General features: G+C 42.9%; 1 protein-coding gene across 2 annotated transcripts in view; it reads right to left on the bottom strand.

Moving 5' to 3' along the window:
• ARHGEF3 (Rho guanine nucleotide exchange factor 3) overlaps positions 1-24,300 on the bottom strand; it is a 311,012-nt gene that overhangs the window by 161,269 nt on the left and 125,443 nt on the right. Inside the window, exon 1 of one of the 2 annotated variants that reach the window (XM_004267936.4) lies at positions 13,144-13,298. The exons of the other annotated variant lie outside the window; for it this stretch is intronic. Within the exon in view, the coding sequence (XP_004267984.3) occupies positions 13,144-13,194 (51 nt within the window). The 5' untranslated portion in view covers positions 13,195-13,298. Of the gene's footprint in view, positions 1-13,143; positions 13,299-24,300 lie in introns of those variants that run through there. 2 annotated transcript variants of the gene reach the window in all.

The raw sequence follows: 24,300 nt of genomic DNA, 5'->3' as shown, positions 1-24,300 counted from the left end.
CTCTTCTGTGGTGAATACTCATTCTGAGGCCACCATCCCTAAAAACCCAAAGCAAGTTTGACTACCAAGCATTGATTTGTTCAAATATTAAACAAATATTTATTGGACGTTATGTGCCCACATAGTGGAGCCCTGCTGAGTGCAGAGCTCTGTCCATGAAGGTGGCCCTCTTCCTGCCTTCCTCTTGGACTTCTTGATCCCATGCCAATTAAAGATGCTTCTGACTTCTTGTGGGATATATCTCACCCTAGACTTCACCACTCTCTGAACAATCTGTTGATAGGTTTCACAGGACAGGACCTCCTTGGCACGGGCCCAACCCTGAAGATAAGAAGTACTTTCCCCATTAGAACTTCAGTCCTGCCTTCAACCTGCCAATAAGACTCAGGCCAAAACAGAAACTTCATCTTGCAGAAGTACTTTTTTAATCTCCCTAATTTTAAAGGCCTGGTTCACCTCAGGATATTGTAAAAGGTTTGCCAGAAAGTGGCTCTCTGAGTTTGGCAACACTTGCCTGCTGCGTTTTAGCCTGGGCTCATCACTTATGCATCAACAAACATTTACTTTCAGCAGCCACAGACTGACAGTGCTGCTCTACTCACTGGATATCTCAGATTGACAACCAATGGACAAATGCCACACAGTAAATTAAATTTACAGGCAAGTTTGGAAACACTAAGTTTGTTAGCAAATGGTAATACCATATTGAAAGAGGAACAGAAAAAATGGAAAACGATGTTACTCATCGGAACAGAGTATCACCAATATGTTAGGGAAAATGGCAGAGAGGGCTGAACACCAAGAATTTCAATATATTTTTGAACTTTAAAGAAAGAAAAGTGATGCTGCTTTACACCATTTGGATATATACCTTGGGGTACTGTTTCCCAAAGGATCAGTCTGGTACCTTGTGGCTTGTAAGATCATTCTAGGCAGTATGCTTACCAGCTGCCTTGGTTTGGGCTCCCCCCGAAGCAGATCCTGGGTAAAGATTTAGGTATAAGCTGTTTACGTGGGAGGTGATCCCCAGGAAGAACTGGTGGGGAGTGGGAAAGTGAGGTGGCAAAAGGAGGGAGGCCACAAAAAGTTGTAAAGCCACCAGGTTACAGCTGTGGGCAGCCGGAGTAAAACCCACTGGGCCCCCCCCACCCCGAGAGACTGTGTAAGACACACCTCATAATTTTCCACTAAGGGGTGGGGAGGTGGAAGTATTTAATCCACCAACTCCTGCCTCTCACTGATGGGGAGGCGCCGCTCGGGACGTTAACCCCCTTGGCTGGAAACCCCTGCAAGTTGAAGGACACAGGAAGTCATAAATGGGTCTAGGGGACTCTGGAGGTGATTTCTGGAGTGAGCCTAGGCAATATGAGTGGGGCATTGGGAGAGTATGCTCTGACAGGCTTTACCCAGCAGCAGATCACGTAGGAAAGTTATCATGTTTTTAATTCACTGTCCATTCTCAGTCCATCAGACTGGGGCTACCTCACCTTTAACACCCACCCAGTGCTTACCAACCTCAATCTTTCCCTCTCCAGGGTGCGAAGAGACTCGGGCAACAGCATCTAGCTAGAATTTAGTTACTCTGTTTTGTGGGTATCTATTTATCTTAATACCTATATTCAAATTTGGGCCAGCATACTGGTTTTACATTATAATAATACAACCTTTCCATTAAAGATAACTATAAGGGAAAAACTGTCGGTCTGTAGAAAACTATTAAGTGTTTTACAATGTTAAGGGCTATGGTAAAAGATGATTCATAAATGAGTGAGGTTTAGGAAACACTCTCTTTGTGGAAACTCCCTCTCATAACTGTCACACAAAGTAACTGGCCCACGATCTTGCTGCTCCTGACAAGTACAGAAAAAGTGACACTCTGTTGCCCTCTTCCCTGGAATGAGTGAAAAGAGACTCCTACACAACCCCACCCCCCCAACACATGCCCGTCCTTTCTGGAGAAGATCTGTAGCCCTCCATCTGCCCAGTCATGGATTAAAAATGAAATTTGTATCTAACAGGTCTAACTTTAGCCACAGGAAACAGGAGCACTTGGGGGACCCAAAGGGTTAGCCAAGCTTTGTTAAAGGATGGGCACATTATCTTTTCTGAACCTTCTTCCTTCCCCTTTTTGGGAGGGGAGGGGTGGACGCTAAGCTTTGGGGAGTGATCGGGAAGTGAGGCCTGTTGGATCTGTTTCCTGGTCAGCTGTGTGGGAGGTTTCACTGTTGTCACTGTCTGCCTCTCAAACTTATGCTACATATCATTAGGACCAAGTGATGCCCACTTTAGAGTATACTATAAAAAATATTTTGATGATGAAAATCACTCAAATGAGGAATTAAATAACGCTCTATGTTGAAAATGTCTAGACACCTTGACCCCAAATACGAAATGCTTCTGTGAAGAAAAGAAAGTTTAAACCTAAGTAGTTTTTAAAACTTACATTTGTATATATTTTCTAGCTTACTTACAATGTGCACAATTTATAGGTCTGCTTTATAAATTTTCATCAGAAGTTGCCAGATCACAAGTGTTGTTACTCTCTGATCTGATGCATAAGTAGCAAAATAGAGAACAATTATCCAGTGGTTACCTATTTTTTAAGGGCACCGAACTAACTGTATGACCTTAGGCATTTCACATTCCTGCTCTGGATCTCAGTTTCGTTATGTGTAAGACGAGGGCATTGGACCAGGTGACCTCCAAAGTTTCCTTCTAACATTGTACGCATGTATGACAACACGTAGCCAAGGAGATTGCTGGGTAAGGGGCGGGGGGAATGAGAATGGCAGAGATTGGGAAACACTTTCTAGAAGTAAATATGATATTCTGTTTTTGCCTCAAAGTCACAGATGACAATAATCGTAGCTGTAAATTATGGTTTTGAAACACAATGTCTGTGTCAAGATTCCAGCACAGCCCAGAGCACTACACAAAGAAGGTGATCCACCAACGTGTGTTGAATGAGTGGACAAAGGCACCTTCCCTGAATATCTTTTGAGGACTCAAGCCTAATGCCCGATTATTTACAACAGCCAAGATATAGAAACAACCTAAGTGCCCATCAATGGATGAGTGGATCAAGAAGATGTGTGTGTGTGTGTGTGTGTGTGTGTGTGTGTGTGTGTGTGTGTGTGCGGTTAAAATAACAAGATGCCATTTCACATCCATCCATCAGATTGGCAAAATTAAAAGCCTGACAATACTAAGGGTTGGAGAAATGAGGATTCTCATCCAAGGCTACAGGGAGAGTTACAGTCTGGAGAGTAACTTGACAGCTTCCAGTCAAGCTGAGGATAGGCATGTTTTCCTGCCCAGCAACCCACTTTTAAGGACATAGTCTAGCGTAATTCTTGCAGGTGGTGGGCACTTAGAGGCCTGTACTTGAGGGATGCTCAGGATGTTTGTAACAGCAAAAGACTGGACATAACGGAAATATCTTGTAGTACGTAGATGGAGTATAGGACATGCACCAACATTTCCATCAGTGAAAACCCATCCATCAATCAGGTTCCTCCTCTCACACATGCCTGCCCAGACCATTACATTGCGCTGGGATATGCAAAACACACATCAGCTCCAACACTGCTAGTTCATGCCTCCCACCTGACTCATGTTTGGATAGCTGCATTTGTTTCCCTATAGTTTATTTTGATCCAACCAGAATTACAAGCACACAGGGCCTCCTTGCTTCTAGACTAGTGGTTCTCAAAATTTTTGGTCTCAGGACCCCTTTATACTTTTAAAAACTATTGAGGGCCCCAAGAGCTTTTGTTTATGTTGGTTATATCAATATTTGCAGTATTAGAAAATAAAATTAAGAATTAAAAACTTTCTTTCTTTTAAAAAGTAATGAGTGTATTATTACTTCTTAATCTAATTATCACATTTTAATGAAAATTAACTATATTTTCCAAAACAGAAAACGTAGGGAGAAAAGCAGCATTGCTTCATACTTTTATAACTCTCTTTAATGGCTGGCTGCACAGAAGACAGCTGGATTCACATATCTGCTTCTGTAATGAATCTGTTGTGGTGTGTTATTTTGGTTGATGCATACGAAGAAAATCTGTTCTGTAGTTACGTAGTTAGTACTTTCTAGGTCTCAGGAACTCCTTGGATCACACTTTAGAACCACTGTTTTAAATCACCCTACATTCTGCCAAAAGTTGTCCTTCACACAAACACAATCATGTCATTTCCCGCTTCCCTCAAAGTGTGAATGGCTGCCTATGGCTCATAAAGTTAAGTCCGAATTCTGCACAAAAACCCTTCCCATTTAGCCAATCTCGTGTCTGTCCAAACTCCACTACTGCTCTACTTTATATACTGGTACTCTACCCACCTCCGGGTACACACGCATGCCTGTCCTGTTCTGCTTGTTCGTGCCTCTGAGCCTCAGCTTTCCTCCTGCTAAGACTCCTGTGTATCTCTTGTAACCCTGTCCAAAGGTCACCTCCTCTAGGAAGCCTTCTCTGATTCACCCTTCCCTTGGAGTTTACTTTTTTGTGTTTTAAATACTTATTTTTTGAATAAGTAATTGAAGCGCATTGGATTAAATTCCAAAAGGGTATGCTGTACAATAGTAAGTAGACTTCTTTCCCACATCCATCCCTTCCTCTCCCAGGAGGCAACCATTGTGATTGGTTCCTTCTACATTTTTCCAGAGCTGCTCTAGACGTAAATAGGCTAGTCATTTCTTTTACCCAAATGGCATCATACTATATGCACTGCTCTACACTTGCTTAACATTATAGCTTGGACATCAAATTAAAATTGGCCTCATTTTTTCAATAGTTGAAGTACATTTTTAAAATGTACTATAGCTTATTTATTCAGTCCCCCCATTAACTGGATATGTATGTGGTTTCCAATCTTTTGCTGCAGCAAATATCCTTCTATAGAAATCAATCTACACATGTGAGAGACTCTGTGACATTAATATCCAGGAGTGAAACTGCTGGGTCCAAGGGAATGTATATTTGTAAGTTTGATAAACATTGTCAAATTGTCCTCCATAAAGACTGTTCTAATTTATACTCCCACTGCCATGCATGAGAGGTCCTATTACCCTTGCCAAGCAGTGTTATCCAACTTTTCAATCTCCGTCAATGTGGTAGATGAAAAATGATACCTTGGTTAAGTTTAAATTGATATTTCTCTAACAAGATCAAATCTCTAGAGCTATGCTATCCAGTATGGTAGCCACTAGATACATGTGGCTGTTTAAATTTAAATTTTAATTAATTAAAATTAAATAACATTTAAAACTCAGCTCCTCAGCTGCACTAGCCTCATGTGAAGTGCTCACTAGTCATCTGTGGCTAGTGGCCTCTGTGTGAGACAGTGCAGATACAAAACATTAGTATCACTGTAAAAAGTTCTACTGGACGGTGCTGCTCTACTGCACTGTCCAATGGCTACCATGAGCACACACGTGGGTACTGAGCACATGAAATGTGGCTAATCTGAAGTGAGATGTGCTCTAAGTAGATAATACACACTGGATTTCAAAGACTTAGTATGAAAAAAAGAATGCAAAATGTCTCCATAATAATTTTTTATGTTGATTATATGTTGAAATGCTAATATTTCGATATACTGGGTTAAATAAATCATTAAATTAATTTCATCTGTTTCTTTTTACCTCTTTTTTTTTTTTCTTTTTACCTCTTTTAATGTGGCTATTAGGAAATTTAAATGTACACATGTGTCTCACATTCTGTTTCTACTGGACAATGCTGCTCCAGAGGGCACAGTGCGCTCTTAAGACCTGGATTTTAGCATTTTTCCTTTTACACAGAAATAAGTGTAGCTACTATTGCTATAAAGAAAAACAGACTCATTGGAATCTCTTTTTCCTCCTAGCCCTTCCCTGCCCCATGCAGACAGGGTGGGCAACAAAAGGAGAAAGGGCGGCAATGATCTTGATGACGAACAATCAGCCCTGAAACAAACCAGTACACTTCCCACCTGGGCGGCCACAGGCAGGAACCAGTGGCATCGCTGACCCCGAGCAGGGCCTGATTTCCTGGTGGCTGTTAAAACAATGTACCAGAGAACAAAGTGCCTTCAAAACTAATAATAGAAGAATGGCTCCAAATAAGATTTCCAGGACTCTGCGGGAACAAATTCCTCCCCTGCACCGACCCTAACCCACCTTCCACCCCTTGGCTTGACCTGGCCCCTTGGCTTGACCTGGCCCCTTGGCCTGACAAATGTCCTGTCCCAGCCCCAAACCCCCTGCATTCTCAGCAGTCTGTACACACAGACTGAGGGACAGAGTGGAAAGGGGAGACCCAGAGAAAGAGGTGGGCGGCAAGGGCTCTGCCCTAAAGGGCTGACGCGACAATGGTTCTATGGTTGAGACATGGCATATATGTTTCTGTCATCTGTGTCTTTAGCTTTGGCTATGAAGGTCAAGAAAACAGTTTTCACCCTTGGATGGGCACTGGCAAAGAGGGATGGGTGGACCAGTTTGTGCCCTGGCACTGACGTATTTTTGCCTGTGAGACAGGGTTTTGTTAGTAGGAAAGAAACACGAATGGCAGTTAGGTATAAACAGTTCATGATAGTTGCCACCATGATTAAAGAATACTATCTATTGTAGTAAACTCAAACTATATCTAGGTAGAATTTTTTTTAATGTTCAATTACCTTTTATTCTACTAAATAAACCAGTTTTAACATTTCAGTGTATATTCTTTCAGACTACAAAATTGTGTATGTTACATACAATGATATAAACATGCTGTTTTATCACGTTTCATCTCACTCAAAAATAAATACAGTTCTTCCATGTTAAGAAAAAAAAAAAGAAAGAAAACAGTTTTGCAACATGATCCGTCAGCTTGATAGATCAGAACATTTTCTATCCAGGTACTGAGGGAATGAGACCTAATTGTATCTGAGCATAAGTCATCTGCTTGGAGGAAAACATTATTTTATTACCATTACCATCATCATCATGGTCATCATCATCATTAGCTGTGTGCCTTTGAACAAGTGAAATAACCTCTCTGGGTCTCAGTTGTATCATCTATAAAATATATGAGCTTTCCTATCTCATCCAGTCAGAAAGTTCTGTGACTCTATGCACATGCAAATGAACTATCACCAACACCTTCATTCTCATTCTCTCGCTGCTTTAAAACACACTCATTGGCCACATCTTCTTTATACGATGAGTGTCTTTTAAAGCAGCTAGAGAATGAGAATGAAGGTGTTGGTGATAGTTCATTTGCATGTGCATAGAGTCACAGAACTTTCTGACTGGATGAGATAGGAAAGCTCATATATTTTATAGATGATACAACTGAGACCCAGAGAGGTTATTTCACTTGTTCAAAGGCACACAGCTAATGATGATGATGATCATCGGATGAATGGATAAAGAAGATGTGGCACATATATACAATGGAATATTACTCAGCCATAAAAAGAAACGAAATTGAGCTATGTGTAATGAGGTGGATAGACCTAGAGTCTGTCATACAGAGTGAAGTCAGGAAGAGAAAGACAAATACCGTATGCTAACACATATATATGGAATTTAAGAAAAAAAAATGTCATGAAGAACCTAAGGGTAAGACAGGAATAAAGACACAGACCTACTAGAGAACGGACTTGAGGATATGGGGAGGGGGAAGGGTGAGCTGTGACAAAGCGAGAGAGAGGCAGGACATATATACACTATTTTACCAAACATACGGTAGATAGCTAGTGGGAAGCAGCCTCATAGCACAGGGAGATCAGCTCGGTGCTTTGTGACCACCTGGAGGGGTGGGATAGGGAGGGTGGGAGGGAGGGAGACGCAAGAGGGAAGAGATATGGGAACATATGTATATGTATAACTGATTCACTTTGTTATAAAGCAGAAACTAACACACCATTGTAAAGCAATTATACCCCAATAAAGATGTAAAAAAAAAAAAAAGACACTCATTGGTCAACCAATATGAGTTAGACCCTGAGCCTGACACTGGCATACAAATATGGAAAAATGCTTCTTCCACTGGATGAAGTGTTTAAGAGATGGAAGGGAAGAGAAGAGGGTGGGGATGGAATGAATCATTAGAGCAGAGTTCTTTACCTGGGGCCAGGGGTCTGCACAGACATTTTAACAACTATGTGCAGTTTTCTAAAGAGAACATTCCAAGATGCATGTGACCTCAAGAAGGCAGGGGGCTAGTGATGTAAAGAAACTATGAGAGGCTAATTACCACACTAAATTCTTAGTCCATGGTGGGTGCCTGAAGAGTTAGCACCCAAGACAGTGCACAAGGTGTACATGGGGATAAACACACAAGGGATTTGAACCGGAGCCTCTTTGGTGCAAAGCCTGCCTCTTTCCCCTCACATCAGGGATAATCTGTTTACACTCGCCTTCTCCCTGCTGCTGTGCCTTTACCAGTGCTCCCCTTGCTCACATCAGAAGATTACAAGCATTTAACAGGCCAAGACAGTATCCCACTTGTTTGATCTGGGATGACTGTACTTGCCCAAAGCAGGGGGGGCGGGATTTGAGGGGGAGAGTTAGGAGGAGAGAATGAGATAACCCATGTGAAACACGCATCACTAGTTAGCATCTCAAAGGTACTAGCGGGTATTCATTCATAGAATATTTATTTAGGACCTAATACGTGCCAGCCCTTAGGTTACATGTTTTCATCATCTTCACCACTTATTAGTACCATATTTATCTCCCCCAACATGGCAGAGTACTCCACATAGTAGTCACTCAATAAATGTAGGTTGAGTGAGTAAATAGTGATGATCTCTGTGGTATATTAATTTATTCTTCAGCAAACTTTTATGCCCTTCCCTGACCTCCATGGCTTGGTACTATGACTTGCTCTGGCCAGTGGAACATGGGTGGACAGGACAATGTACCAATTCTGAGCCTAGGCCTTAAGAGACATTACGTATTGCTGCTTGCTCCTCTGGGATCTTCTGACCTGCACAGGAGAAGAATATACACTTGGGTAGCTAAGGGACCTGAATGGGGCAGACCACGCAGCCAACCTGTACACCTGTAAGCATAAGAATAAATGCTTGCTATTGTTTGCTACTGAGTTTGGGGTAGTTGTTACTCAGTGAAAGCTGACTGAGATATACTCTTTTACCCACACCCAGGCAGAGAGTGGCCCTGGCTTCTCTTATGGTGGGATTTCAGCAGTTGGGTCATTTTGTGGCTCCCCCTACCCCGTTTTCTCTAGGTTGGTAATGCCCCATTTAGAGAAGACAGCAGGGGCTACAAAGACCCATATTTTGGCCATCTTGGCACCTGGCACAGAGTCAGGCACAAAGCTGGTTCTCAGGCAGTGTCTGATGTATGAAAGGATGGGCTGACCGTTCATTCTGGTGAGAGGAGCCCTGTCAGAATCACAGCAGGCAGCAACTTGGGCCTCAGATGCTCAGAGCCACTGGCTCTGCAGTCCTCACTGTGGGAAGTGGACCTGGTGGTGACACAATATCACTGCAGACCATATGCAGTAGACCAAGGTGTATTTATTATAATGTGTTTTAGGAAACATATTGTGATGTTTAGTGACTTTAGGGCTCTTACTACTTAGGATGAACCTAAGGTCAAAACAAAACAAAACAACTAGACAATTTAAAGAAAAACAGTTAGTGAAAAATAACAGTAAAAGTGGTATGTGGATATGGGAAACATGACCGAAGTTTAGGAGACACTGATCCTATTCAAGTCTCGTTTTCCTACAAATCACAATCACAATCATAGCTAGTATTTTTGAACATTATCATAGAATGCACTGTTTTAAGAGTTTCACAGATATTATTTTATAAACTTTTCATAGTATTGGAAGCAGATATTATATCATCTCCATTTCACAGGTGAGGTAACTAAGGCCCAGAAGGAAAAGTAAAGAACTTGCCCAAGGTCAAGTGGCAGTGAGGGTGTGAACTCAGAGTATCAACCTCCAGGATGCAGCTATGTCTGTCTCTATTGGAGAACCTGGTACCCAGGGAAGTTCAGCATTGCCCAAGGTTAATGCAAAACCTAGAACCCCAAACTCCTGACTCCCAGACCAGTGCTCTCATCCCTGCTCCATGAGGAACACTGTGGTAAGAACACCTGGGGCTTATGGCAGGGGGTGAGTGGGGTCTGCTAGAGACAAGGGAGAGAAGTGGTAAATGCCACAAGGAAGATTTGGGAGGGAAGAGATGGGGACATAAACAAGGCTGCCAAACAGAGGCAGGGGCTCAAGGGATGCAGAAAAGCTAGACTACGGACAAAGTTATTCAGAAAAAGAGGGCTGACAGAGCAAGGGTTGGCGCACAGGGGCTGCTTTCTGAACTCCTCCCAAGAGACCCACCCACTGTGGCTTCCCTAAGTGACATCTACATAGTCTATATTTAGGTCCTAAAGTCACCCATTGTTTCTCTCCCCGTGGACACTCGGGGTCACCACCCTGACCTCGCACTTTCCGAATCATACCACTGAGTGCTCCATCAAGACAAGCCTTTTTTAGGATCTGGTTTGAATCAACTTCCCCTTCAATGGCTCCCACTTGGCATTCTGGGAAAGCTGTAAAAATATGACTGGAATCAGGACTTTAAAATGAAGTATTGACTTTTCTGTGTAATATGCTGCTTTCTTCCCTCCACAAAATCAAATCAGGGCATATTTAACTCAGGATATAAGATGTTTCACAGCCCTATTGTTGCTGAGCCCTTACACACTAATGATTCATTTCTCTGGGAGCCACCAACAGCTATGGCAATAAGACCTGGGACGTGGGTCATGTTCACTGAGTGCGGAATCTGTGCTAGGCACTGTCTTGAATCACTTCATTTATTCCTCATGACAACCCTATATGGTAGGCACTATTTTATTTTAATATTTATTTAGGCTGTGCCAGGTCTTCATTGTGGCACACGGGATCTTCATTGTGGCATGAGGGATCTTTAGTTGCGGCATACAGACTCCTTAGTTGCGGCATGCATGTGGGATCTAGTTCCCCAACCAGGGATTGAACCCAGGCCCCCTGCATTGGGAGCACAGAGTCTTACCCACTAGACCACCAGGGAAGTCCCAGTAGGCACTATTTATTATCCCCATTTAACAAGGAGATTCAGAGAGGTTTGGTAACATGCCTGGGACTGCATGGCTAGTAAGAGGCAAAGCTGGCACTCAAATCTACATCTACATCTATGTGGTTCTAAAACCCATGCCCTTAACTGTTACACTCTGCCATTCCTCCACAGATACAGAGCTATCTTGATCAAATCTCAGAAGATGGATTTGTGAGAACTTTAAAGGGTTTCTCCCTTCCCATTCTCTCCTTCCACATCCAGCTACCAACTGCCTTTCCCACACCCAAACTCAACTCCCCCAGATCCTTTCTTTAGAGACCCTCGGACCCAAGAAATAAAAATTCATTCAATAATATTTTCAAGAGCAGAATAAAGGTCAACAGCCAGCCGGCCAATTACAGTTTGAGCTCCAGTCCATATCCTCGGGAAATCTGTACGTAAAAGCACTTATTAAATCATTTGACTTTGCAACAGGGATATGAGAACTATTTTTGACTTTTTCTCAAAAAGTCATACCTTAGACCCGTATCAGAGCTAAAATGAGTTTAGAGATATCTCTGTTTGACAGGTGGGAAACTGAGTCCAGAGAAGGCAGTGACTTGTCTTAGATGCCTCTTGTATAGGCGCTAATTGGACCGAGGCAAACATCCACCAAAATGAGCTGATTTGTCAAAGGATTGGAAAGCAAGTGTTACTGAAGATGCTGCACTTGATAGGAGATATAAGAAGGGCCCTGTCATTAAAATCATCATGTGTGCTATGGCTATGAATGTCATTTCTGGCTCCATTCTGCCTGAGCTTGAAGCCTGATCCACTACTAACCAGCTAGGAGACCATAGGCAAAGTATTTATCCTCTCTGCATCCCAGTTCTACCATCTGCAAAGTGGAGGTAATAATAACAGCCAACCCCTACAGTGTTGTAAGACTTTCATGAGCTAATGCAAGTAACATGAAAAGTATCTAATAAACGTCAGCTATTATTGTAATATTTTTAATTAATGCTGCATTAACTATCCCTGAAGTGTAGTAAATCATTTAAAATGTTGCCAATTTCCATATCTCAAATGATCAAAAATTATTCTTTATCAGGTGAGCGAATAGCTAGGTGAGTGAGATGGGAAAGGAGAAAGACAGTGAAACCACTCAAATCACATGAAAAGATGTCTATAATGGCCATGTACAAGAGTTGGAATTTGTATTGCAAACATCAGTTTCAGAAACATAATTCTGATGAAAGAAACAGAAAAAGCAATGGGTATTTTCTTTAAAAAATAACTTTGGCTTATCCAAAACCTATCCACAAACAAACAAACAAACAAATAAAAGGGACAGAGAGAGAGAGTAAGCTTCAGGGCTCCTAATCATTCTTCAGTCCATAGAAACATAACATTTCCAGCTGCTCCTTCCAAAATGACCCAAACAGGCACCAATACTTTTAACGAGAAAACCAGTGAGTCTGAGTCTCCCCTGATATTATCTGACTTCATTTTCCCAATGATGAACACCTTCAAAACACCAGAATATTAAGGAAACCTACAAAACAGTTGCTTCACAAAGAATGAACTTCCAAAACGGAGTTTAGCCATCTTCCAATCCAAAGAAGAAAAGGTCTTGGAAATCCACTTTGCTATTTAAACACACACACACACACACACACACACACACACACACACACACACACTTACTTTTTCCTTCCCATTTAATGAAAACAGGTCTCTTAAAAAGATTAAAATACTGGCACCGTGGAGCAAAGAATGAAAGTCCCCCTACCCTTGCTCTCCTCCAATCACAGATGCTAAAGGAAGCGCTGACAGCTAGGCACTCCACTTAACACACCATCTCCACCAAGCACAACCATTTGTGGTCTTAAACACAACCACACAGCTCTTTTCTGATTCATAGTACAGTGAGGCAGAAGTGTGCCTCCCTCATCCCAGGTGTTCTTGGCGGCTCCCTGCTCACTTTCTTGGGAGATGCAGACAGCTGCATCCTCCCATACCTCAGCTCCTGGCATGGCCCAGCCAGGCTTGGGTGGGAGTTGGGAGCGGGTCTCTCCCTGGTCCAGCTGCAAAGGAGCTTACCTGAGCATGAACAAAGAAGCAACACCACACCATGGGGCGCTCCGACCTCATCCACCTGGAGTCCCCCGCCCCTAACTGCGGCAGAGCCCTTCGGACGGGATTCTCTGAGCAGAGCAGAGCATGGTTTCCCTCAAGGAACTCCTCCCCACTACTTGGGCTGCCTGACAGGAAGTGACAGGGGGCCATAAGTTACATTGTCAGAAGCTGAGAACCACACCAGCCCAGAGCTCCCCACCTCCGGCGGTTTCCTTGCCGCCTGCTGTTGCTGCTTTTTCAGAGCGCTCTGCCTTCTGGCATTCAAAGGCAAACCAGAAATCCAGTTTCTGGCTGACAATCCCCAGCCTGTAAGAAACAAACAATGCTTACTGGGTCCCCACCTAAATGCCATGCTTGGCATTCTGGCAGCTCTAAAGTGTTCACTGCCAGGATATCATGCTTTGTAGACCCAAACATTGGGGTGAAATGGATAGAAAAGGGACACTGGGAGGAGAACTTTGTATGATCAAAGAGGAATCAACAGTCCACTTGAACTTCACCCAAGAGCCAGGGCCCTGCCCGGCATACAGAGCCTACACTGAATCCCAATTTCATAGCAACTCAACAAATGAGAGTGACAATAAACACCCCACTCAACCGTTCATTTCTTTTTTTCTTAGGCAAATTTTCTCTTCAGAGCCCATTCAAAATAACTGCTTCTGGAAACCTCCTTTTCAGCTTTTAATGTGAATAACAAAGGGCCTTACTGCTCTTCTCAGAGTTATTATGGAAACAACTAGTGGCTGACATTTCTCATTTTATGAACTGGGGATCTCACGAATGAACACCTTGCCCTGGTCCCGGGGCCTTTTACAAAGCTCAGACTTATTGGGTGAGATAGAGTGTCTCACGTGAACTCCAAGGTTTCAGATGAAAACTATGCCTGTTCAACCCCTCCCTACAACAAATCAACACCCTCACCCTCCCTGCACAGGGGCAGAGGGACTCAAACCCAAGGAGACATACATAACTCCAGTGTAGCTTTCAATTCTTGATTTTTATTTTTTAGTTCTCTAACGGAACAGTATTTTCTTTGCAAAAATTTTTCTAATTGCAACTTTTAGCTGCAAAGATTTAGCCCAGGATTTCCCAAGGCATTCTTACAAATGCACAGATTTTTAAGAGCCTTTGCCTGTCTCAGCCCTGAGTAAAGTGGGGGGCTCAGCAAAGAGAGAGGGTTCATTTGAACAACAAGCTTAAATCCAAGAGTTGACTTTAGAGTTTGTAAGAAAGGCTCTCCCCATTCTCAGGCCAGCAGCCTGGCCCCTAACATATGGCCTCTGAAGAGTGCATTACAAAAGAGCACTACGGAAGGATGCACCAGGCTCTGGTAGTACAAAGATGAACCAAAGATGACCGGAGAACAACATAAATGCTGCCAGGAATTTGCAAAAAGTGTTGAGGGAGCCAAGAAATAACTGAGCCTGGCAAATGAATTGTTTTATGGGGACAAAGTCTGGGAAGGCTTCTCAGAGCAAGAGACACATATGGGCAGAATTCTGAGGGGTGTTCTAGGCAGAAGAACTGGCAAGGGCAACAGCAGTGGGGTGCAGAACCATAGGGTGCTCTGGAAGAAAGGCAAATGCTTTGAAAGCACTGCTCTGACGGGCTTGGGTCTTGCTTCAAAGAGCGTGACAGGGGTCCCATCTGTCTGCAGAAAGAAGGAAGTGAAATCTCTGTGAAAAGGCTCAAGCCTTTCAGGCAAGCATCTGGGTTACCTCAAGGCCTATATGTGGTACCTACCGGGTCAGGCACCCAGGAAACACTCAGTAATGTGTAAAAGTCAAACAGTGGTGTCCACAAAAGGTGGGCTTCAGCTTGTCCTTGGGATTCCTTATTTTCCAAAGCCAGACTCCCCACAAAGCAGCCTGGGGTAAGTGGTGCTACTCGGGGGAAGGGGAGGTGTTCGTAAAAAAGGCTTCTTGCTCTAGCCTCCTGCATAGAAAAGGTCCTGATTCGTACAGGCCTGTAAACAACCTAAGATTAACCAGCTTTGGTAGTAACTCAGCTAATGAAGAATGTCAATCCCCTGAGGACCAAGGATGTCAATCCCCCACTGGCCCAGGCACTCCTCTCCTGGAAGATTTTCCAACAGCCCCTCTGCAGAGCCCCAGCTGCCAAGGCCAGGATCCACTCCAATGAGGACCCAAAGGAAACGTGAGATGACCATGGGGCACTAGAGTTTCTTTCTTTCCTTGGGGAGGAAGGGCACATTCACGTGAACTAATCCTAGAATGATTAAGCCTAACTTCCGGCTGCTGACTGTGAATGAGAAAGAAGAACCGAAACCTGTGGGCTGCAGCCCTTCATGGAAGAGGTGAAACTTGAGTGGGCTCCAGGGCAGGTAGCCATGGAGGAGGGAGGAAGGGCGGGAGGACCAGCAGACGCCCTGGCCGGAGATAAAGGGCACAGCCTGCAAAAGGGAAGGAAAGAACGGGGCGCGGCCCTTCCCTCTGATGCCCCTGCTTTGACCAGAAGCAAGAGCTCCAGTAACGAAATCAGCCATGCAGAAGGCACCTCGGAGGAACATTTCCATAATGAGAGGTTCCTGCCCTGCAGGGCTCAAGTTCATTTTGAGCGTCATAATGAAAGCTTATACAGGAACGGGATGTGGGTTTTCTCGATGTGGCATCTATGATACTGTTGAGTATTCGAACATGTTTTTCTACTGATTTTTAAATTTTAAAAGTGACATAGTGTCATTATAATACATTCAAACCATAGAGAAGTATATAGTGTAAAAAGCGAATCTTCCCAAAGGCCCCACGTTCTTCCCTATCGCCATCCCATTTGCCAGAGGCACCCGTGTCAAAGACAGAGGTAGATGAGGGGTCACAAACCTAAATGCTCTCAGGGCTAGGTGGGAAGGTACATGAAAGAAGAGGCCTGGCAGGCAATGGGCACCACTGAGAGTGTTTGCCTTGGGAAAGTTCCAGCTTACTGGGGTCCCAAGGGACTCATGGCCAAAGTGAACAGACATTCCAATTGTTCAAGAGAAGCTGGAAATTCCGGGTTTTACATAAAATCTCCCAGTTTTTAAATGCTGGCAAATAATTCATCATTTTTAAAAATGCTGTACAGGCCAATCAAAACACAGTTGCTGGTAGATTTGACCTGAGGGCCACCAGTTTGCAACCTCTGGTGGTGATCCTTTAGACATTTCCTGCTGTCTAAACACACATAAGTTTGTTTTGTCACGTTTTATTTTTTTAATTTATATTTGTCAAAATGGAATGATAACATTATTCCAGCACTTGCTTTCTTCACTTAACATCATCTTTCCACATTATCCACATCTTGGACCCCTCTGCAGAGCACGCCACGGTATGGAAGTACCTCAGTTCATTAGCTCCTGCCCTGTGGACATTCAGCAAACCTAAGAGATGCACTTGAAATGTCACCTCTCAGTTGCTCATTCCTGACAATATAACTCATGATGAAAGTGCACCTGTGCACAGATATTAAAACATCCTAAAGCCACAATTACTGAAACCAAAAATGGCGACTGCAGATTTCTGATGTTTTAATATGAGAACTTACCACATATTTTTTTATTTGATCTTCACAACTCTCCTGATGTAGGCCTTACTATTATCTCTACTGTACAGAATTTTTAAAAACTGAGACTCAAATAGGTGGCGTAAGCCTGCCCAAGAGGGCCTAGAGTTGGCAGGGTCGGGAGGGGAGCCAGGGTCAGGAGGGGACCTCAGAGCTCCTGTTATATGCATACAACCCCCAGAGCAGACTGCCTGAAACCTGCCCTGGTATATTCAAGAATTTGACATACAGTGAATGTTGACTGCAAACTACTACTGGAGGAGAGAAGGATTACTAACAAATGGGACAATTCATTTCTTAGAAAAGCCTCATTTTAAAGCTCTACTTCACACTCAGTCAAAATAAATTCTACATAAATTAGAGTGAGATGTTAAAAAGAAAAAAAAAACTATGAAATTCTGGGGGTGTAGGTTCTCAGGGTATGATACTTTTCTTTAAATGTGTGAACCTGAATTATATATTTATAAATGGGAAACTACCTATAAGGCACCTGTAGGTATGCAAAACTGGCCCCTGTTCTCCCACACCTGGTGAAATAACCATAGTGGTGACAACTTCTTACTGAACTCTAAAGAGACTAGTGCCAAAATAGGGGCCTCATTAAGACTCCACCCCATGCTTCCTTGTGTCGCTGGAACTCGAAGTGGTGTGTTTCCTATGTTGTTAGTCTATATACCTTATGGCATGTTCTACTGAGAAGTTTCAAGCAGTTTTCTCACCAAAAATATTATAAGAAACATATTCATTAGGGCTGTGATAAATTCATTCACATAAAACGAAAGAGTGACATTTCAGCAGAATTATTTCTTCATTAAAATTTGTGACTAATGGTGGTTCTTTCCATTTAAAATTTTATTCTGGTTTATTTTATTCAATTTCTTTCCTATTTGCACCCAAGAAGCCATAGATTTCACAAAAGCTCAGAAGTTGTCTGGGAATTTCAGGGTATTTGACCATATTTCATTTGATGCATTACATTTTAAAATAATTCCACAGGGACTTCCCTGGTTGCACAGTGGTTAAGAATCCGCCTGCCAATGCAGGGGACACAAGTTCGAGCCCTGGTCTGGAAGATCCTACATGCCGCGGAGCAACTAAGCCCGTGCGCCACAACTACTGAGCCTGTGCTCTAGAGCCCGCGAGCCACAACTGCTGAGCCCGCGTGCCTAGAGCCCATGCTCCGCAACAAGAGAAACCACTGCAATGAGAAGCCCATGCGCTGCAATGAAGAGTAGCCCCCACTCGCCACAATTAGAGAAAGCCCGCGCACAGCAACAAAGACCCAATGCAACCAAAAATAATAAATAAATAAATAAATTTATAAAAAAATAAAATAATTCCACAAACTGAATTGAAAAATAGGTGAAACAATCTCAGTAAAATGAAATGGAAGCAGTGACCAAATTAAAATAGTGTAAGTGCACCGTGATTTAACCAAGTTTCCAACATTAGAAAAGTGTTACATTACAGATCTTAGTTTCTGAGGCTGTTGTCAAATTCAGGTTAAGACTAAGAAGAAACAAAATTTATACTGTGGTGGAGAGGGGAGGTACAGTAATACTCTTTGGTGTTACTAGGTTAGCAAGAAGGCATAATACATGGCAAGCCAGTGAGAAATAAAGAGAACTTCAAAGTATTTTAGAGCCTGGGAGTTTACTCACGGTCACACAATTTTACTGCATAACTTCATATCTACTCCTCGGTGCTGGAAGTGCGGTTAATCCAAGCAAAACTTGAACAACTACCCTGTCCCCCTCCTTCATTGTGAACCATAGACACGGTGGGAGGGGGGCGGGGGCGATGTCCAGACCTCACACCAGGCCAGTTGGACACAAGGTGGTTTAACTCAAGAGACTTCGACCATTTGAAAATGCTGATGCTTTTCTAGAGCCCTGCTTAATATCCCAGCTCAACAAGATTACAAAATGATGAGAATGTGGGAGCAGACCTGGCTGCCCAAGGTCAAGAATGAATAACTAGAAAAGTTTTCATCTATAGTTTCAACACAAGAACTAAAAATAAATGAAGCTTGAACGTGGAGGTCTCAACAGATTGCTAATCATGGCTGATCTTGAGTGCTTATCTCGCTGGTTTTGTTACGAGCAATAGCTTGAACTATTATTTTCTCTAAACAAATCTGAACTTTTATAATCACATTCCTCACATGATTTTGGCAACCAATACATAGACAACTATTTTTAAAAGCGAATGAAAAATAAGGAGAGCCGTCTTCTGATGTGCCCCGTGAAACAGCCAGCAGCCTGGTCTCTGGGGTTCCACCTCCTTTCTGAACATGAGCAAGGAAGCCTGAAGAACTTCTGCATGGAGCAGACTGAGGCGATTCCAAGAAGCTCACTCAATTTCTTAGAAACATGAATACCTTGAATACAGCTTTTTTCAAAGGACTGTCAAGTCCTCTTCGTTAAACTGGCAGTTAAAAGTGAAACTCCAGCAGGTTGCTGACCTCTAACCAATTCGTAGGAAAAAGAAAGGTTTAAAAACTGATTAGCTGATATCTATCAACCAAAGAGCTTCCTTCCTTGGAAATTAGACTTACTCTTTAGCATTATACTGTCAAAATTGGTTAGAAGTGGAAAATCTGAAAATGAGGGGGGTGGTATTCCTAACACTACTCAGGATTTTTTAAAGTAATTTGCTTATATCAAAGAACAAGTTTTGACAAACTGAATTTCTGACTTAAAAATATATAGCAAAAGCAGAAATCATTCTTAATAAAAAGTTTCTTACCATTAGTTTTGACTCCAGATATCTCCTTAGGGATAATTTCTGGGAACAACTGGCTGGCTGGAATAATGAACAGTAAATTAATACGGGAGCTCTGTGATTTTTGGCTCTGCCATTTACTAGTTGAATGACCTAGTAAGTCACTTCTTAACTTTCTTGACCCTTAGTTTCCTCATCTGTAAAACAGGAATAATGATTCCATTATCCCTCATGAGGAGGATAGGAATCTAACTGATACGTACTTGTGTTTAAAAGCAAAACAAAAGATGTTGGGAACATTGGGGATCATTATACTATTCTTTCTATTTTTGTACAAGTTAAAAAATTTTTCATAATACAGTGTTTTTTAAGAAGACAAAAGCTTAGTAATAATTTACTTTTATTTTTCAAGCAGAAAATGAAGTTTTTTGGTGTAATTATGGACACTGGTTCAAATCTTCCTCTGAGCAAGTTGAAAATTTGTTACCAAATCTGAAATAGCTTGATTTTTACCCTGACTTGAATGACAGCCATCAACCAGACATCTAATAAGAAAAAGGCAATGGAAATTTGCAATTTCTCATTTTTCCCTCTTCCTTCCAACAGGGGTAAAAATGGGAAGGTGGTTAAAACTCAAGTCCTATTTATTTTTTAGATGTTATAAGGCTGACTTCCTTGAAATCCTTGTGTCCATTTAAAAAGTTTAAGGCTTCTATGAAAATACCTCCAAGGAAGCACCAAAAGATTTGAAAAGCATGTATGCACCTATGACTCAGCATCCATTCCGCTTACACAACAGTGAAAGTGTTTTTTTGTTTTATTTTGTTTGGTGTATATCCATGTGTATTTGAAGAATAAATATTGTTACTTTTCCCCTTAAATCAGAATCAGAAAGGAATCACCAAAACACTGGAAACCAGCAAAGCAAGCGGGAGATACTCAGAAAAGGTTTCTTTCCAGCTCCCACCAGAGGTAAGCTGATTCTGGTCAGAAGCTCAGTGCCTCCTCCCAGTTAGGGTTCTGCCCTGGAGGCTGTCCCTTTAAGTCAGACTTCCTGAGATTTCCGCATGCAGCTTCCTGGAGACAATATAAGATAAACAACAAACTCTGCAGCAAAATCTTGGACAATAAGCCCCACGTGGCCATAACAAGAAGCAATTATAAGCACTGACAATGGCTAGGGCATTTCCAACAGGAATGCAAATCTGTGATAAACATGGGGGAAACATGCTACCCCACACACCTGCACAAACTAAACTAATTTTAAAAAATAGCCCCTAGACTCTCATCAGATTGAGAAATAGCTGGTTCCAAATTTGGCACTATTTTTTGAAAAATAACTGTCTAAGAGAAAAGCAATCAAGTCTTACTTAAAGTGCCACTGCCTGTTAGATGTACATTGCTGAGGCCAAGTGATTCCATGAGTCACTAATTCCACGTGTCTCTGTGAGGGACATTTATCACCCTCTGGATGCTGTGCAGCTCAACCCCCTCCCTAGGTTTAGGGAAGCCCCAACTCACGAACCAGAGTCCACATTCTACCAGAAGAGATGAGGGTGCCACACATTTGCTTTCCCATCTTCCCTTGCAGCTAGGGAATGAGAGCATGAGTGAGGCTCAGGCAATGAGATACTCCCACCCCAGACCTGGCATGAGAAACTGGCAAAGAAAGCAGAAGGGATACCGCTGACTCTATTCTGGTGACGGTGGTGGCAGCTTGCAGAGGCAGCAGTGAGGGCAGATCGAGTAGCTGTGTCCTGTAACCAGTGTTGGTGGTGCAAACCATGGTATCTACACCTGCCCAGCAGTGGCAGCAACAGTATCCTTGTAGGAAATGTTTGGTAGAATAATTTGGGTTGTTCTTGATTCCCTGATCCTTTCCAAATTTACCGAACTTCCTGTACCTTTTAATAAATTCATTTTCTGCTTAAATCCATCACAACTGGGTTTTATTGCTAGGGGTTAGTTCATGCACACAAAACACAGGGTGGGCTAAAGCTGGAGTAGTCCAGAAACCAATCCCAAAGAATAATTCTGAGCATAAGGACTGAATATATTATTTCACACCTCAAATTCAATCCAAACACTGTCCCTCAGCCTGCAAGGCCCTGCATCAATCTGTCCCTATCTCCCTCCTAGACCTACTCTCCTCTCTCGTCCTAAGCTCTGATCATACTTTCTGTTCCTCATCAGGCTCTTCTCTGCCTCAGGGCCTTTGCACTTGCTCTCCAGAAAACTGTTTCCTCCAGCTCTTCACATTGCAGCAGCATCCTTTTCATAGTTCAGTCACAGCTTACAGGAAGCCTTCAATGACCAGACTGTTTAAAGGACCACACCGCACACCCCACCATCTTATCTTTTATTACAATACCCTGTTAGTTTCCTTTGTAGCACACAACCTGTGATTAATTTCATTATTAATAACAATAGCAACCACCATTGATTGGAAGCTTGTTACATGCCAGACTAGGCTAAACTCATTTACTTCTATGATCACCCTATGAGATGGGTACTTTTATTAACCCTTGCTTATAGATAAGGAAGCAGGCTCAGAGGGGTTAAGGGATTGTTCAAGCATGGCAGGGATGGAATAGGAATCTGAACCCAGACCTGTAGTGTGGGCTCATTACCACAAGGCTCATTCAAGAAGTTGTCTGACAACAACGTAATGAGCCTCGACAACAGTGCAGGCTCTGGAGCCACAGGACTGGCCCAGCTCTCACGGAGCCCACAGCCGCATGTTCCAGATCTTCCACCAGGTGTTCTATCTACACTCCAGGGACCCTCCCAAGGGAAGAAATGTAGCCAGGTGTGTGTAAAGAGGGTGAAGGGGTCCTTCATTCAACAGAGAAGTGCCCCACTCTGTGCTCAAAGCGTCAGCATACAAACAATGTTTGCTGCTCACCCTGCTGCATTCCATAGTCCTGGCGCACTGGGAACACAGAGGAAGCACCAGGGACAATTCGCAAGTCTCCCCTGAGTAAAAGTGCCATTCGAACAGGTGGTTGGCAATGAGTAAGAATTGCCAGGCTGAGGGGAGGAGGGCCAGAGCAAAGGAGAGAAGTGGGGACAGACAGCATGGCTCATCCAGGAAGTGGGGAGATGTTCAAAGGGCCTGTGGAAGGGACAGGGTGGGAAGGCCAGGAGATGAGAAGGTTGGAACCAACGCAGGAATGTCAACTCTATCCTGTAGAAAATGGGGCACCAGAGCAAGTTTTTTGGCAAGAACAGACATGACCAGATAAAAATTCTTTTTCTCGAGAACAGTGGCCATGGCTATATAGCACTGGTGAGATGTTCTGGTACCCTCTTTGCTAGCACACATGCATAAATACATGAGCTAAAAGCCAGGAATTGTAACAACAACAACAACAAAATTCCATTTCTATGCTTCATGACTCCATCTCTTTGCTGAATGAGAAGTGAGCTAAATTTGCCCTTCCAACAGGAGTTGGAAGCATAGCCATCCCCTCCTGAAATATGAAATTACACAGAGCTCTCACATCTGTAATTTATGGAGAAAAGAAGGAATTCCCCTGCTACTTGACTTTACAACTCCAACCACTTCTGCCCAGATTCCCCCAGTGTGATAACAAGAACCTCACCTCTGGGTTGTGTCATCATTAAAATGAAAGGCTGACTTTTATTTTTTTTAAAGAATGTATGAGGTTGAGGCACAAAGGGCTTCCTGTGTTGAATGAGCATCTGGGGAATGTGGGAGGAGTCCCCAGAAAGACCCTCTGAGGACAGGTGAGATCAGCGCATAGTAACAGGCCCTAGGAAATGGTATGCTAAGTTTGCAGCCGAGAAGGTCTGGGAGCGTCGCGGTCAGCCAAGATGGCAAGGGCATAGCATCTGGAAAGTAGGCTGGAAATCAATGAAGGCAGTTTAGCACAAGGATTAGGAATAGGAGTTCTGAGCCAAACAACCTGGATTCAAATCCCAGTGCTATTGCTTGCTGTGTGGCCTCTGGCAACTTCCTTAATTTCTCTGTGCCTCAGTTTCATCATTTGTTAAATGAGGATAATAAGAGCACCCACCACAGGTCATTGTGAGGATCAAATAAGTCACTTAGTGCCTGGCACACGATAAGTAACCACAGCAGCTTTTGGAGGCTCTGTATGATAAACAATGAAATTTGCAGCCAAATCATGGACAATAAGCTCCTATGTGGGACAGCAAAAAGCAATCATAAGTGTTGACAATGGCTAGGACACTTTCATTAGGAATGCAAATCTATGCAAATAGCGGTTGCTGCTATCTTTATTTAATATATATAATATTTCTTATAGTACATAATTATGTATTATAAATAAAACTTTATTTTTAAATATCACATAACATTACAAGTAACATTACCTAATATAGTAATATAATTATTTTGTTATGATCTAATTTAACTTAAGAAATAATTTGTCAACAAAAATGAGGGGTCTGAGGGGAGAGTCCCAGCAGCAGGTGCCTGGGCAATGCTTGTACAGTGACTTTTGACCCCCTTCAGGTAAAGTGACAGTGATACTAATGTGGACTCTAGAGCCAATCTGCTGGGTCAGAGTCTGGGATTTGCCACATAGGAGCTGCAGACTCCGGAAGGTCACTTAGCCCTTAAAACCCTGAGCTCTTCATCTCTGCAAAGGGGATGATGACAATAGTACCCCCTTAGAGTTTGTGGTGCTCAAAGTTACGTGCATTTTTCACAGACAACCTTCCCAACCGCCTGTGAATCACATACAATTATGATGTCCATTTTACAAATGAGAAAACCCACGGCTCAGAGACATTAATCAAATCACCGAAGGACACACAGCTAGACTGACGCACAGGAACTCTGACTTGAGC

Source organism: Orcinus orca, chromosome 10, assembly GCF_937001465.1.
Source record: "Orcinus orca chromosome 10, mOrcOrc1.1, whole genome shotgun sequence".
In the NCBI taxonomy this organism is placed as follows: domain Eukaryota; kingdom Metazoa; phylum Chordata; class Mammalia; order Artiodactyla; family Delphinidae; genus Orcinus; species Orcinus orca.
The sequence above is the reverse complement of the archived record's forward strand: the minus strand, read 5'-3'. Positions and strand labels throughout refer to the sequence as shown.